The following is a 17,412-nucleotide window of genomic DNA, read 5'->3' on the forward strand; positions in this document are numbered from 1 at the left end:
GGCTCCCTATAAGGGGGCCTGTATCCACCTGGTGCTGTACCAGGTGGGTGCACTCTGGTTTCCCAGTGAACATGTCCCTAAACTCCTGTAACACTGCTGGGATTTCTCAAACCTGGGTAGGAGATAGCTGCTGAGACATTGCTACGCCTTCCACTGAGGTGTCAGTCCGAGCCTCACTGAGGAGGTCAGTCACCAGATCTCCCTCAGACTCCTCCTGCAATCCACTGCAAATGCTTAGCACAAGGGCCTCCCTATCATGGTAAGGTTTCATCATGTTAACATGGTACAGTTTGTGCCCCTGCCTCCTGCCTAGCAGTTCCACCATGTAGTTAACATCACTTACCTTTTTTACCACCTTGTAGGGTACCTCCCAAGCTGCTTGCAGCCTGTTGTGTCTGACAGGAATGAAAACCATTACCTGCTGCCCTGCAACATACTCTCTCTAGCTCGAGCATTCTTGCCGTACCATACCTTTTTCTGTTGTTGGACTTCTGCCAGGTAATCCTGGGCCAAACCCATGAGTTTCCTAAGCCTTGTCCTGAGGATTAGGACATATACCCCAACAGACTCCTTGTGAGATTTGCACTCACCTTCACACTCATCTCAAATTAAATCTAGAGGTCCCCTCACCCTATGCCCATACAGCAACTCAAAGGGTGAAAAAAATGTGGATTCCTGAGGAACCTCTCTGTAAGCAAACGGATGGGGCAAATGTTTGTCCCACTCCCTCTTAAGCTGGTCTGTAAATGCCTGAAGCATAGACTTGAGTGTAGAGTTGAACCTCTCAACAAAACCATTAGTCTGGGCATGGTAGGGGGTGGTCTTCAGGTGCTTCACCCCGCAGTACTTCCACAGACAAGCCAGCAGGTCTGACATGAAATTGGCACCTCTGTCAGTCACTATTTCTTTTGGAAAACCTACCCTGCTGAAAATCTCTAACAAAGCATTTGCCACCTTTTATGCCTTAATAGAGTACAAAGCCACTGCCTCAGGGTATCTTGTAGCATAATCTACTGCTACTAGGATATACATTTTTCCTGTGGAACTTGGTGTACTCAGAGGCCCCACAATATCCATAGCTATCCTCTGAAATGGTTCTTCAATCCCAGGCAAAGGCATCAAAGGAGCTGTCACCCTGTCTCCTGCCTTGCCTACCTTTTGGCACTGCTCCCAGGTCCTGCAGTACCCTGTAACATCTCTGGAAATTCCAGGCCAATAGAAGTTCTGTATAATGCATCTCTTTGTACATTTTATACCCAAATGACTTGCAAAGGGAATGTCATGGGCTATTGCTAGAAGCACCAGGAGGTATGCTCTAGGCACTACCAACTGCTGTACCCTCTCACCTTCTAGACCTCCCTCAGGGGTCCACTCTCTATACAGTAACCCTTTGTCCCAGTATACAGATTCCTCCTTCCCTTCAGAATCACATGCCTCACTAGCTACCTGGCTCAGGCCTTGCCATGTAGGGTCTGAGAGCAGAGCCTGTCTCAACTCTGTCATGGTAACCCTTCCCAGCTCCCCTTCCACAGGAAGTCTGGCACCCTTTGACAGTGGTGCCTCATTGTCAGCCTGGGTACTACTACTCACCCCCTACCTTTGCAGTCACTTTGTACAAGGGAACATCAGTACCCACAAGCAGCTGTGGCTCAACATTCAGTCTCACTGCTATAGAGTAGCTCCCTCCCTGAAGTAACCACCTCACCAGTCCTGGCTGCAAGTATGCAGTCTGTCTGGGTCTCCCCCAGGCTACCAGACCCACATGCTTGTCTCCTAGCCTGACTGTGTGTAACTGCATAAGTACATGGTACTGCCTCATCCAAATCCTTCCCTATCAAGACATCTGCAGGATGGTAGTTCAGTACCCTTATTGTCTCAAGACAACCCACTGTTGGCATTTTGTCTTTTCCATTTACTGGCTCTCTCACCTTTTGTTCCCCACCTTGCCTCCATGGACATTTGTATGCCACATGGCCCCACTGGTTGCATTCAAAATATTTTAACCCTAGGGCCTGGATGTGTACCTGGACTAGTGGCTTCCCCTGCTACTGGCAAATTCTGATGGGGCAGTCTGGGCTGCCCACCATGGGTTTCTTTAGACCCATGAGCAGTACTGGGGGTCCCTTTCTTGTGCAGGGATGCCCTGCTTGCTAGGTATAGATCTCCCTTCTTCCCCAACTCATCTGAAGTAGCACATTGTCTATAACCAGATCCTAATGTCCTCAGACAAAGTGCTAAGGGCTTGTTCCCTCACCAAAAGGTCGGTCAGCCCTTCAAAAGTGGTGACCTGACATCCACTCACCCACCTATGAAAATAAGTGCTCAGTTCAGCAACATATTTACACACACTTTCATCTGCCTTGCGTCTGTGCTCACAAAACTTTTTCCTATATGTTTCAGGTGTTAGGTTAAAAAATTCTAACAAACAGTAGTATAATCAAAACATTCCTGATCAGAAGTTTTAGACAACATAGTTACAGCTTTACCATGGAGTAAGGGGGTCAGGAACCGTACCCAGAGCCTTTGGTCAACATCATACAGTTTACATACCCTCTCAAACATATGAATGAAGCTATAACAATTCTCTTTCTCTGTAAACTGCAGAAGTAATTTACTGACCTTTTGTGCTTCTGGGGTCCAGTTACTCTCTTCCCCATTACCTCATGACTCTGGCAAAGAGTCAGCATCTCCTTTTCATGCTGCCTCTGCCTTTCCTTTTCCTCAGCTTCCAGGCGTGGCAGTTTCTCATTCTCCTCAGCCTGCAAACGTCGCAGTCTCTCATTGTCCTCGCTCTCTAGATGCCTCAGTCTGTCAGCTGCTTCTATTTCCAAACACCTGGCCTCCAACTCAAATTTCTTTAGCTCCAGGTGGATTTTAAGTCCTTTGTAGAAAGGAGAAGCTGTCCATTCTCTTGAGTGTGGTACCTCTCCACTGCCAGTCTGATCATCCTCCTGGTTGCTATTTTGTGATACAGCTATGACCAAAGCTGCAATCATGTATGCCTTAGTCAGATTTCCATACACCAGTCCCTTAGCTTGGCACAACTCAGCCAACTGTCTCTTTGTCAGCTTTTCATACACCTCTGCTGACATGCTTTCCTGCTCTCCCTGACTAACTAAGCTAACAAAAGAAATAAAACAATTGTGATCTGAGTATTCACTGCATGGCTGATTTAGAATACAAAATAGCTTCAGTGATCATTGTACACAAGCTACAGGAATTCACACTACCCACACCACTACAAGCCAGTTAGTATTTACTAACCAATTAATATGTGGTGTGGAAATCCCACCACTGCCAAACAATTAATATGAAACTCCCGTGAACTGGTCCAGCAATCAAGGAGCCTCTGTCCTCACCACTAATTCCAATGAGGGGTGTCCATATAGGGGAAAGGATAATAAATTTGCACACAGTAAAGTACAATTTCACTTAAGAGCACACGGAGATCACAGTTGGTCTGGGGCTAGTTTCTCCCTTCCTCTCCAGGTCCCCAGTAAGACTCCCCACTGGCACAGCTATAGGGTCAAGATATCAGCATAGTGGGCAAGCTAACACCTCCAGCCCCCTCTCTGTCCAACCAGTGCTTCATGTCCCTGCCCAAGTAGCTGACACACACACACACACACACACACACACACACACACACACACACACACACACACACACACACATACACACGATAAGAGTTGTATACAACCACAGAGAGACTCCTGGGGAAGGCTGGCACAGGTTCTCCAGCTGTGCCCCTTTTACCCAGACTATACGGTAGTACCACTTGCCACCACCCACTAATATTTATCAGCTACTAAAAAGCCCTTATGAAAGGGTGTCCAATTTATACTGTGCAATATTATCCAAATGGTAAGTGCAACTGAATAGTCAAGGCTTATTTGGAAGGGCTTTGTACAATATCACTAAACACATGCAATGTACTCTTAGAGCTTAAATTATCTCTACACAAAACAGCCACAGTAGAAAGGTTTAGAAAATATTTAATAATAAATGAAAAAAACATAAGACGATACTTCTTACTATACAGTGCTAGTCGAGTTCAGTGATCACAGAGAAATACTTAAAATAATACAGTAGAAAAGTTCTGACATCAATACAGAAAAAAAAAAAAACTAATCTAATCATCCTAGTTCCTAGCTATATCTAAGAGAAAACACTGTTCTAAAATAAACTTACATATAGAACACAGGCAGAGTGCTGGTGAGTTGGATACTCTCAAGACAAATGCTCGCATTTTTTCTGTCCTTAAATTGATAACACAGTACCACTGATTCATTTCAGATTACATCATTTCTTTCTGGTTCACAGACTAACAGAAACCCAGAGGTTAATAGTCCTTTTGATCTTGCAGCTGGTCAGGAAGCCAGAGCAATGAAAGAAATTATACATGTAAATTCTAGCCGTTAACTCTGGCCTCAAAACAATAGGCAGAATGCCTCCCTCTAGACATCTTGGCACATAGTTTTAGATCAAAGAATTTCACAATGCTTGACTTGTCAGCTTTCTTACAGCAGAGTGCATTGTTACATTTTTTCAGTTCAACATCCAATGCAGTCTTTTCACATTAAAGAGAACAAGCCTGTGGCTTACATTAGCATTTACAAATGACAGAATTATCTACAAAATTCTATCTAGCTAGGCTGGCAGCCTTCATCTAACTCTGCTGCTTATTGTACTTGGATATTTAGTATTCTCATCTCCATGTTTTCTGTTTTATTTATTATTAAATATCGTTATACCTTTCATTGTGGCTGGCCTTTTAGAGAATACTTTTAATATCTTGAGAGTACTTGTGCTTGTTTTAGTGATGCCTTGGCCACTCTGAAAAGCCTGGCTGCTTTGGTTTACACTCTGCCATTTATGTTAGCATTGATTTTACTTTGTATAATTGGATATCCTTTTAAGAACCTGAGAGGTTGACTGGTGGCAGCATAGTTACCCTATAGTCTTGGCAGAGGAGGTACAGCTAGTAAATCTGTGCCAGCCTTTCCCAGGAGAGAGAGCATGTGTCTGTGTGTGAAAATGAAATACCCAAGTTTGGGTGTGTCAGTGACTTGGATCTGGGACACACTGCTCCAAAGTGAGTCTTGTTTGGGATCTGGAGAAAGAGAGTCTAGTACCAGGTCAGGAGCATGTTCCCTGTGTGCTCTTGGTGGAAATGTGCTTAATGCAGAGAGCTGCATCTTAAAATACTGTGTAAATCCATTTATGTTCTTAGTGACAGTCTCTCACCGGTGTCAGTGATGAGGATTGAGCCTCCTTGATTGCTGGCCCGGGTTAAAGAGAGGCCATCACACCCATGTATAGCACATAGCCTGTTAGCCCTTTCTTATATCTGAGGTATTTGACATTGAGTTCAGTTACTCCCCTGTCTAAGGCCATTTAACAACCACATCCAACTTTCACTCTTGCCTGAACTGTTCTTTATTTGCCTGTTTTAAAATATAGAGGGTTTTCTTACACAATGCCTTCTACTTTAGACACCCAATCTGAGACCCTGTCCCTTTCCTAAAACATTTACATTCTGCTTGAAAAACTTTCTCTTCTGTTTCCAGAATTATTTTTCTGGATCTTGCGAAAACTTTTGTCAGTTTACCTCACAAGGTTATTATCAACTGTTTACAGGAACATAAAGTTAATACATACATAATAAGGTGGATTGGTAATTGGTTACATGGGAGACAACAGTGTCTAGTGATACAGTGTTCTTATTCTGATTACTCACAGATTAAAGCTAGAGTACCTCAGAGTCTATTTTGGGGTCAGTCTTATTTAATATGGTGTTTGCTTCATTACCCAAGAGTAATACATTCTGGGTTTATAAAGTGTGCTTATGATTGCAAGATTGATTTCTCATTTCAAAATCCTTCTGATGCAAATGAGTTAAATTATTTACAGTCTCTTGGGCACTGGAAACGGATTTAGCATTCAATCCAAACACGCATCAATGTGAACAATACTTTCTTTAAGTTCCTGTATATTTGGTGTGTTCTCCATTAGATAAGACTTGGGTGTACTTATTACATCTAAGTTGTCCTTTAACACATGTGCAGTTCAAATTTCTGTAAAGGCAACTAAGTATATAGGGTACCTGTTAAGGAGATTATCTGTTACGGATGAGCATGTATTGACTTTGGTATTTAAAAGTTCTACAAGACCATTACTGGAGTACAGTAACACTTTTTGTATTTGTACTCAGTGGGATTTGAGAAAAAAAAAACTTGGACACCAAAGGAGATTTACAAAAAGGATAGAGAAATACAGATTTATGGATTATGGTCTTCGGAGTAAGTTGCTAAATTTGTATAGTCTCTGTTATACCTGTACGCGGAATGTTATTGGCATGTAATTTCTTTCATGATCTTGTATTACAAATCATGTTATAGCATCAATGTTAATTGATGTATTAAAATGTACAAGCATAAGAATATGACATTAGTACTAAAAAGGAAAATCGGAGAGCAGTTTATTGCTGTTAAAATTACAAGACTTTGGAATGATTTCCCTATAAGCTTGTGTAATTCAAGTAGTTTTGGCAGTTTTAGAAGGAACCTGGATATTTGGATGGGCAGTAAGGTGTACATGCCATATATTGTGGAATCAGAGTTCTTTGATGGCAGAAATGGCCTAAACATTGTAAGGTTTTATGTCCATCAGTTAACCGAGATTGGCTATTGTGGATATTATAAAGTACTGGATATTGCTGATATTGTAAAGTACTGTTGGGATTAAAATGATGTTGAAAAAAACAAATAAAAATTATAATAAAATATGGGAACATACTTGGTCACACCAGTTTCTGATCCTACAAGACTTGGCACATACATTAAACTGTTAGTGAACAGAGTGTAATAAGTGAGATATGGTTAGTTAGCACATGCTGTTCCAGGACACTGAGCAGTGAACATCTATTCCACAGTTAGACAACTAATGAACAAGCATGCGTCTGATTCTGACAATGAATCCATTCATTTCCATTCGGCTGCCAGCTGTCTGTAGCATTGAGAGGAAGGCAGCACTGTGCATCATTTCATGTCCCCAAAATGAACTCTGTGGGGTCCATCTGCTGTCCTTGAGATTTTGTGATGTGTGTTGGTAGATTTATATTTTGAGATTTGTAATTGCCTTCCAGAGGAAAACTGTTTAGAAAGCTTCATATATATATAATAGATTGAAATACTCTTTTTAAAAAAAATCTGTACGCGTTTTAGAAGCATGGAATAGTAAAATTTTTTAAATACTAAAAGTTAAAAACACACTTTTGACAAAAAAAGATGGTTAGTTAATACATGTGTTCTGCTTTTGCCATGGAACATTTATATTAATGTTGAATACATGTTTAGCTTTTATTGAATCATCACCTTCCTCTTAGTCCATCAACAGTATATTTGCTTGAACTGAACAACTAGTCAACTGTTTGCTTCTGTTTTTCAGATAGTTCTTGTAACGGATGGCTCTCTAGGAATAGGACGAGGATCATTACGACACTCGCTGCTTACACTGAATCAACGAACTGAAAGCAACCGATTTCCACTACCATTTCCCTTCCCATCTAAACTGTATGTGATGTGCATGGCCAATGCAGAGGAGGTACATCATGTTTAGGAAATACATTGCCATATATATATATATATATATATATATATATATATATATATATATTGTGTATGGATTCAGAATTGACACAGCAGACACATACACTCACACACACACCATACCTCTCAACTGTCCATATTTTTGCATCATATTTCTGGTCCATATTTCATAAAATTTGTGGTTTTCTGGAAAATTGAGGACTGAATCCACAAAATATTGGCAGATATTTGAGTTTCAGTATATCAGCCAAAGAATCCAAGCAGTCTGCACAGTTGTTTACTTATGACAGATGAACAGGACAGGCCTGAGTTACAAAACCGTGATAAAGACTTAGAGGGACCTGTTCGAGCTCGCCATACAGCCTTCTTTAAGAATGCATCTGTGAGACAGACACTGGATTTCAGTGTACAACTTGTCCAGGGGATGTAAGTTGTGTCTTCAGTCTAAGAGCCAGGCAGGCTTTGCTGCATCTGTTCTGTAGAGTAGTGTGCTGTGACCTCCTAATTCCCATGGAGGCTACAGCTGCTTTAGTAGTGTTCCACTGGATAAGGATTCATGCTGATTATACACATATGCTGCAATAAGAAAAATACCATTCTGTGCTTATCATTGACCATTGACAAATTTTGTGCCGAAGTACATTCTAGTTATGAGTAGGTGAAACAGTTTGAGGGTGAGCCATTTTTCACTAAGTATTTCAACCAGTTAGCCAAGGACTTATTGGTCCTTGAAAAACAACTGAAAAACAAAAAGTTATACAAGTTCAGTAGAGATGTGATAGATTATGAAAGGGGCAAACCCTTTGGGGCTCAGCAGAAAAATTTCAGATTTGCTGATTCCAATAGGAAGAAATCTGGGCCAAATAGAAAAAGACCACGTTCAATACTTAAAAAGGGCCAGAATGGACCCAGTGGCACTTCAGGGGATGAATCTTCTTCAGCCACTGATATTGATTTCACCCCTCTTTCTGAATCTCCCATTGCAAAAAGATGCCCTAATAATGACCCTTTAGGGGATGCAGATGCAGGGGTGTGAGGAAACATAGGGCCAATAAACAATTTGCAACAGTTGTTAGATCTAGTAATACCTCAGTAAGCTCGAAGAATAATGTACATAACATTTCCAGTTATGTCCTCTCAAATAGTGAATTAAAGATGTTAAGTTGTCTATCTCGCCTTCATTCTTGCTGGTTGGGTTCGGAGCCGATCCTCGGCTCTGACTCTGCCATCTTCTAAAGCTCGAGAGCTATTTACTGGCTCGAGGCCTCCCCATATCCCACAATGCCTGGCGCTAGATCCCCAGATCTCATTTGCCGCTTCTGCTACGAGGTTGCTTTTGCTGGCTTAGGTCGTATTTTTCGTCTTTTGATAGGTTTTATATAAAAATTTTCATATAAATAGTGTTTAATTTTTATTATAGTAGTGTTAGTACTTATTGTCTGTGTGTACTTTTAGATCTATCCCATCCCCTTAGAAAACTCGTTTTTACTGTTAGAGAGTTTTCCCCTCCCCCCCCTCTCTTTTTCTCTCTTCAAGGTAGCCGTTTTTAGTTAGAGGCTAACCCTTGTTCTCTAAATACCTTTTTGTAGTATTTTCAGGTAGTAATAGTTGTAGTACTTTACTTTTTTTTGTATATATATATATATATATATATATATATATCTATATATATATAATCTATATATATATCTATTATAGTTATAGTGTGTGTGTGTGCGTTGTTAAGGTGTGGTAACTGTTTTTTTTTTGTGTGTACGGGTTTCTTTATACTTGTTACCTACTGTTGTACTGTTGACTTTTTTTCCTGGGATATTTCCTTTTTGCAGGATGTCCAAAGATACGAAGGTATCGGGATTCAAGAAGTGCAACTCATGCTGTCAGAAGATGTCTCTGACAGATGGTCACACTTCTTGTGTCTACTGCTTGGGCGCCGTACACCTGCAGGACTCTTGTTCGGTGTGCCGCGCCTTTAGTCCAAGAGTCCTGCAGGAGCGTAGGAATAAGTTAATCCTTAGAGGATTACTAAAATCTGAAGGGTCACCTGCTAAGACCCAGCCAGGGAAACCCTCCAAGCCATCAAAGCCGTCGTCAGGTGTGGCGTCTGCTTCGACTTCGGTTCCGGCCGGAACCGAAGTACCTGCTTCTCAGTCGGCTCCGATCCTGGTGTCGGAACCTTCAGGGAGCCGAAAGCATTCTAGGTCCCCATCCCTAGAGTCGATTCGCTCAGCTCCGGGGTCGCCTCTGTTACAGTTGGAGCGAAGTCACCGATCTCACTCTTCTCAGTCTTCGAGACTGTTTGACCATGACTTGGAGAGAGTGGTGAGCAGACTTCTGAAATCGCAGGACCTGGCTAAAATGCTATCCAGCCCCCCTCATCAGGGTTCGGCTCTGCCCGTTTCTACAGTAGTTCCTCTTTCGACTCACCCCTTGAGTTCGGAGCCAGAGCTGGTTGGGGTTCGGATCATGGAACCTTCGGCGCCGATACCTACCCTTTTGATTCCTTCGGCTCCGATCACTTCCATGGCGCCGTCCTTGGAGGGATCTGGGCGCCGAGACACCCTCGTCGGTTCCGAGGGGGCGAGTGGCATCGGACCCTTGTCCGACCCCGTTCTCCATCTCGGAGCTTTGGCGCAGATGAGCTCGGCCCCTACATCGGCCTCGGAGCCGTCCCTCTCGGTGTCCGGGGGGTTCCGGTCTCTTCAGAGCCTGAGCCACCTTCTCTGCCGGGAAGGGGTGCCTTTGAGGTCATGAGGAGTGTGCTGGCCCCTCATTCAGCCCCATGATCAACCTCTTCGGCTCCTCCCTCCATGGTGCCTGTGTCTGCCTCTGCCCCTCCTCCAGACCCCAAGCGAGGAGAACAAACACTCCAGGTCGCCCCAGTGGGCGTGTCTTCCTCTTCCGAGGCCTCCCCTGATCATTCAGAGGAGCCCCCTCGAAAGAGGAAGTGTAAGAGGAAGTATGTTGACTCCCCTGAGTCTGTCACTTCGGATACCGTCTTAGAGGATTCGGAAGGGTCCCCGAGGTCCCCCTTTGAAGATGTCTCCTTCTCAGACATCCTTGAGATGCTTAGGCAGAGGGGGAACTGGACTACCCTTAACCCTTCTGAGGATGAGTCTGTATACCTGGACGCATTTGGTTCTCGCCCCTCCACCTCCTGGGTGTCTCCACCTTTTGATCCACTAATGGCAGTGGTGGCTTGAAAGGCATGGTCAGCCTCAGACACAGTGGAACCAACTCCCCGAAGGCCTATGAAATTCATCACAGCACCACAAGACAAGCAAGTTTTGACAAAGGGTGTCCCTGTTGATGCTATGGTGATAGCAGCAGCCACGAAAAAGGAGTTGGCTGAGACTTTTTCGTCTGTCCATCCCCCTAATAAGGAGTCTAGGACGATGGACAGATACGGGAAGCGGATGTTTTCCTCAGAAACCTTTTCCATGTGGTCGCTGAACTATTTTTGCCATTTTACCCACCTTCAAAGGGATCTCCTTAAGGAGCTAGGAGATGCCCTTCAAGATCCATCAGCTGCGGGGGCCCAGGATAAGATTACCTCCCAGCTGGCGACTCTTAATTCTATAGTGAACTCCTCCATGCGGCTCATTTCTTATGTGGCCGATGGGGCGAGTAGAGCTGCAGGCACAGGTGTGGCCTTGAGAAGGCACGCTTGGCTGCGGTTATTTAACTTTGTGGACCCCTTTAAGGCGTCTTTCACCAATACCCCTTTTGATGGTTCTGCTCTTTTTGGACCACAGGTGAAGGATACCCTTACCAGGTGTGAGCAGGAAGGCAAGACTCTCTCTGCTGTGGGAGTCTGTTTTTCCACTACTTCTAGACCATACCCCAAAGGTCAGAAAAGTGGGAAAATGTGGTTCTGGAAACCCCAGGGAGCCGTGCCTGACACACGTGGTGAGTTTCCCTCCAGGGGCAGAGGAGGGAACAACAATAGACGCCGCCCTTGAGGCAGAGGGGGCCTGCAAAATCAGGGCAGCAGAGATTCCTTCTCTGACAAGCCCTTCCAGCATCCCTGAGGGGCTGCCCGCCTTCGGAGGCAGTTGGGGGAAGATTATCGCTGTACCCAAAAGCCTGGTAAGACATAACTCAAGACAGATGGGTACAGTCTGTCATATCCAGAGGTTACAGAATTCCCTTCGTTCTTACCCCCTTAAGGTCAAACAAATCCCTTCCAGATGTTCCACCCAGTCTAAGGGAACAAGCAGTGCAAGAGATCTCAAAACTGCTACAAAAAAGAGCCATCCAACGAGTCCCAGCAGACCAGCAAGGATCCGGAATTTGCTCAAGGTTCTTTTTGGTACCAAAAAAGACAGGGGACTGGAGACCCATTTTGGATCTCGGCAGACTAAACAGGTCTGTACAAAGGATGGTCACGCTTCAGTCCATTCTACTTTTTTTGGGTCAGGACAATTGGATGTGCTCCATAGATCTTCAAGATGCGTACTACCATATCAAAATGGACAGGCGCTCCAGAAGATTCCTCCGCTTCCGGCTGGGAGCCAGTCATTATCAGTTCCGAGCTCTGCCCTTTGATCTCACCACAGCCCCCAGGGTGTTCACCAAATGTATGGCAGTAGTTACCTCTCACCTGAGACGGTAAGGATTCCAGGTGTTTCCCTATCTAGACGTCTGGCTCCTTACTGCTACCACCAGCCATCAGCTGCTATGAGCCAGGAACTACACCATCCAAACTTGCTCCAAGCTAGGTATCACAATAAATTTTAAGTCTGCATTGTCGCCTTGTCAGTCTATAACCTTTATAGGCGCAAGTTTAAGTACAAAAGATATGTCAGCGAGACTTCCGTTACACAGAGTATTAGATATTCGCCGACATGTACAGGTGTTATTAGGATGCAAGAAAATTCAGTTCAGATTCGTCCTAAAGACATTGGGCCTCATGGCAGCAGCAATCATACTAGTCCCCCTGGCTCGTTTTCATATGAGGATTCTTCAGTGGTTGCTTTTCACCCAATGGTCATTTCTTCAACTTCCAATGTCTCACATGATTATGATTACACACACATGCAAAGACCAGCTTGCTTGGTGGATGATTTCCCCGTCAGTACCCCAGGGCAGACCATTTGTTCTTCCCCCTCCAGTAGCCACAGTGACCATGGATGCCTCCCTGATCGGGTGAGGGGGGCACTTTCAGGGCAGAACAGTCCAAGGCACCTGGCAACCCCACGAGTACCATCTGCATATCATTGTCTTGGAGATGAGAGCTGTGCTTTTAGAGTTGCAAACTCTTCAGAACTCTCTTCCCACCGGGACCATTGCAGTTCAGACAGACAATATGTCAGTAGTGTGGTACATCAACAAGCCGGGCGGAACCAAGTCCTACCCCCTATGTCGAGAAGCACTCAGACTCTGGCAATAGGCAATCTCTTCCCAGCGGTTTCTGATAGCAACGCACATCCCTGGGAAGTCCAGCGTTATAGCGGACAGGCTGAGCAGAGCAATTCTCATGCCGCACAAGTGGTCTCTCAATCAGACAGTGGCGGACCAAATCTTCCGCAAATGGGGTCAGCCTTGCTGCGACCTTTTCACCACACCCTTCAACAGCAAGTGCGACAGTTTCTTTTCTCTCCTCCCTCTTCCCGGATACCCTCCCAGAGATGCTCTAATCCACGATTGGCCTCAGGGAGTTCTTTATGCATTCCCTCCATTTCCCTATTCCCAAACTAATACAGAAAGCTACCACACTGGGATGCAAAATGATCCTCATTGCCCCCTACTGGCCTCGACAAATTTGGTTTCCGTTCCTGCATCATCACCTCCTGGAGCAGCCCTGGACCCAGTACCAGACATCCTGATCCATTAGTCGGGCGGGCTGCACCAATCCCTTCAGTCTCAACCTCACTGCTTGGTTGCTCCACTTCCAACCTTAGCCAGGCTTCCGAACATTTCCCAATCGGTGCGTGAAATCATATTATCTTCGCATAAATCTACCACCAGAAAAACTTATGCTAGTAAGTGGAAAAGTTTCTCTTGCTGGGCAGAGTCTAAAAATATAGATCCCTTTTCAGCCCCTATCCACCACATTTTAGAATTCTTAGCAGAACTTTTTCAGGCTCTGTCCTCTTCTGCCAACATTAGAGTTCAGTTAGCCGCAATTTCAAATTTTCATACAGGCCTATCTGAAACTAGTATTATGTCCCGTAAGCTTTGCAAAGCTTTTCTTAAAGGCCCCCAGTAAGAGATCCCCTGCCTCCGTGGGATCTTAATTTGATCTTAGCTTCCCTAATATTGCCCCCCTTTGAACCCGCAGCTTCATGTTCCTTGAAGTTTCTTTCTTGGAAAACCCTCTTTCTTGTGGCAATTACCTCAGCTAGAAGAGTTTCTGAACTCCAGGCCCTTTGTGTTTGCCCTCCTTATTTAGTTTTCCATAATGACAGAGTTTTGCTCAGGACTAATCCCTCCTTCCTTCCTAAGGTACCTTCTGAGACTAATCTGAATCAGTCCATTGATCTTCCGGTCTTCTTCCCAAATTATTCCAACAAAGCTGAACATAAATTACATCAGTTGGATGTTCATAGACAATTATGTTTCTACTTGCATAGGACTAAACAAATTAGAAAATCAGATCAGCTCTTCCTGTCCTATGCTGAAGATAAACAAGGTCTACCAGTGTCTAAAGTAACTCTATCTAGGTGGTTGACTTCTATTATTGCTTTGATTTATCAATTGAGGAACAAACAGCTCCCTGCTAAACCAAAAGGCCACTCTACTAGGGCTTTAGCCACTTCTGTAGCTTTTCAGGCAAGATTACCAATGGAAGCCATTTGTGTGGCAGCTACATGGGCCACTCCCCATACATTCATTTCTCATTATCAGCTGGATGTGGCCTCTAGGAGCAGAGCTGATTTTGGTTGCACTGTGCTGTAGAGTCTGTTCCGATGAGCCACCCAGGACTGAGGTGCTAGGGACGCTGTCCCAACCAGCAAGAATGAAGGCGAGATAGACAACTTAACATTAAGAAGTTATGTACCTACCATAACGTTCCATGTTAGTTGTCTTCTTCTCACCTTCTTTCTTGCATCCCACCCTCCGTCCCCCTATCCTAATAGACCGAGAAGAGTTGCCCTCTGAGTTCCTTTTAGCTGGCTGGGTCTTATCTGGTTTGTTCCCTCAACCTTTTGGCAATGTAGCTAAACATATGCTGTTAGGACAGGTGTCCTTATATTTTGTCTGTAGTTAGGTCTACCAAACGAGATCTGGGGATCTAGCGCCAGGCATTGTGGGATATGGGGAGGCCTCGAGCCAGTAAATAGCTCTCGAGCTTTAGAAGATGGCCAAGTCGGAGCCGAGGATCGGCTCCAAACCCAACCAGCAAGAAAGAAGGCGAGAAGAAGACAACTAACATGGAACGTTATGGTAGCTACATAACTTCTTATTACTTAACAGAGGTTTGAATTTTGTGCCTGTGTTTTTTGTGTATGAAAATTCATTGGTCAATGATGTTTTGAATTTTTGTCGATTTATAGCGTTGTTGCCTCACAGTAAGACGCTGTCCGGTTCGATTCTCAGTTAGTGCATGTTCTGCGTGGAGACATGCGTGAATGGGCGTACCTTCGTTGAAGGTTGTGCGTCAGGCCTGGCAAGCCGGTACGTAAAAGTCAACTGCCAATCATTAGCGGACCGGAGTTCTGCTGTGGTGACCCCTAACCGGGAAAAAGCCGAAAGACACAAACAAACAAATTGAATCTAAGACTGATTTTTTGTGATAATGACAATACCCAAAGATCTACTGATTTTCACTTTCATAGGTCTAACTTCATTCCTCCGGTTGACAAATATGTGGGTATTTTCAAGGATTGTGTGTTAAAAGATCTTCATTTTAATAAATCCCTAATGCCGAATATTAATTATAATCTAACCATGTCGGAACAACAAGCAATGCACCAGTAGATGGCTCAACAAGATTTGGTAATATTATCAGCGGACAAGGGAGGGGCAATAGTGATTATGGACTGGGATAAATATCTGGCTGAGAGACAGCTGGGAAATGGACAATTCTATGTGGGTATGCCACTAGATCCGACATTACAGTTTAAAAAAGAGATTGACAATTTTCATAATCTAGCTTTGGAAGAGGGTATTATTAACAAGGAAATGTTAACAGTTTCTGACCCTCAATCACAATATCTGTATCTCTTGCCTAAAAGCCATAAGAATTTGTCTAACCCCCCTGGGAGACCCATAGTCTCTGGTTCATTGACTGAACCATTGTTTGCCTTTTTGACGAAATATCTACAGCCTCTGTTGCCTCTTGTTCATGCCAGAATTCCAGACACTACAAATGTTTTACAAATTATCGACAATATGCAATTAGAGCCCGAATGGCTAATGTGTACCTTGGATGTGTCCTCATTATGTACCAATATTCCACACTGGTCTTGGCTTGAGGCCTTGCAGTTTTGGTTGGATCAGGCTAACATATATCCCCCTGGATTCAACACATTTTTAATTTGTTTAACTGAACATGTGTTGACCAGAAATGTGTTTTACTTTTTTGGTAAATATTTTTGGCAAGTGAAGAGGATGGCCATGGGGGCATATTTTGCCCCCGTTTATGCAGATCTGTTCATGGGCTATATTGAACATCAGCTTATTTATGATGCCTCACATGATCTATTTCTTGGGGAAATTGACATTTGAAGACGCTACTTGGATGATTGCTAGATGGTGTGGAGGAGTGACATGTTTTTTCTACAGGAATTTGTGGAATACCTTAATCAAAACAAATGGGGCATACAGTTTACTTTGAGTGCCGACAAAGATTCCATCACTTTTTTTAGATGTTACTGTTATTAGGGATATAGATCACACCCTAAAAACTTGAGTTTTTTGCAAATATCCTCAGTACAATACATTACTGCATGCTGGAAGTCACCACCCCTGACACATCATCCGCAATATACCCAAGTCACAATTTTTGAGAATGCGTTGCATTTGTTCTACACAGGACACCTATGCCCGATATGAACAAGATCTGCATAACTGCTTCATCCAGAGGGGATACAAGGATGGGAATATTTGTCAGGCTAGGGATTTTGCCAGACAACAATCCAGATTGAACTTATTACAATATAAACAATCTGATGTCGACAAAGATGGACAACAGCCCATCCGATTGGTAACTTTTGGCCGAAATTTTCAAACCTTCAAACAGGTTATTAACCAACAATGGGACATCTTAAAAGCCAATGTTAGCTCAATGAAATTTTCTCGTCCACGTGTTCTTTTTCTTTTCGCAGGGGACCCACTTTAGGGTCTCATTTCAGTCATTACGAACACAAGGTTCTGCCTTCACTTCAACAATCTACTATCTTTGGGAATAAGGTTAATGGATGCGTACCTTGTGGGCATTGTTTCGTATGTCCCCACATATTCAAAACCAAGACTTTCACCAACTCTAATACTCCCAAGGTTTATGATATCTTGTGTTTTGGGAATTGTAGTTCTGAATGGATTGTTTATTTGGCTACCTGTTCCTGTTTGGCATTTTATGTAAGACAAACGTCTAGAACATTGAGGCTTCGGATCTCCTAACACCTCAGTGAGATCAGGAACAGGAGAGCCACAGATGCTTTGTTCAAGCACACATTGGTTCACAAATGCTGTTATTGACAGAGTCCAGGGTCGGAATTTTTCTAAAGTTGGTTGGCGCACTATATTAAACAATAAAGAATCAGGTTGGATTATCAGGCTAGGGGGTTTGTTTAAACCTGGCCTGAATGAGTTGTCATAATGTTTAATCCAACCAATAATATTTGTGAATACTAATGAT

General features: G+C 43.7%; 1 protein-coding gene across 2 annotated transcripts in view; it reads left to right on the top strand.

The window, feature by feature from the left end:
* Positions 1 to 17,412, top strand: part of INTS14 (integrator complex subunit 14) — a 359,639-nt gene that overhangs the window by 49,485 nt on the left and 292,742 nt on the right. Inside the window, exon 3 of one of the 2 annotated variants that reach the window (XM_044077983.1) lies at positions 7,450 to 7,605. The exons of the other annotated variant lie outside the window; for it this stretch is intronic. Within the exon in view, the coding sequence (XP_043933918.1) occupies positions 7,450 to 7,605 (156 nt within the window). The remainder of the gene's footprint in view (positions 1 to 7,449; positions 7,606 to 17,412) is intronic. 2 annotated transcript variants of the gene reach the window in all.

The sequence above is a fragment of the Protopterus annectens genome, chromosome 7.part0 (genome assembly GCF_019279795.1).
Source record: "Protopterus annectens isolate FY-2018-M chromosome 7.part0, PAN1.0, whole genome shotgun sequence".
In the NCBI taxonomy this organism is placed as follows: Eukaryota; Metazoa; Chordata; order Ceratodontiformes; family Protopteridae; genus Protopterus; species Protopterus annectens.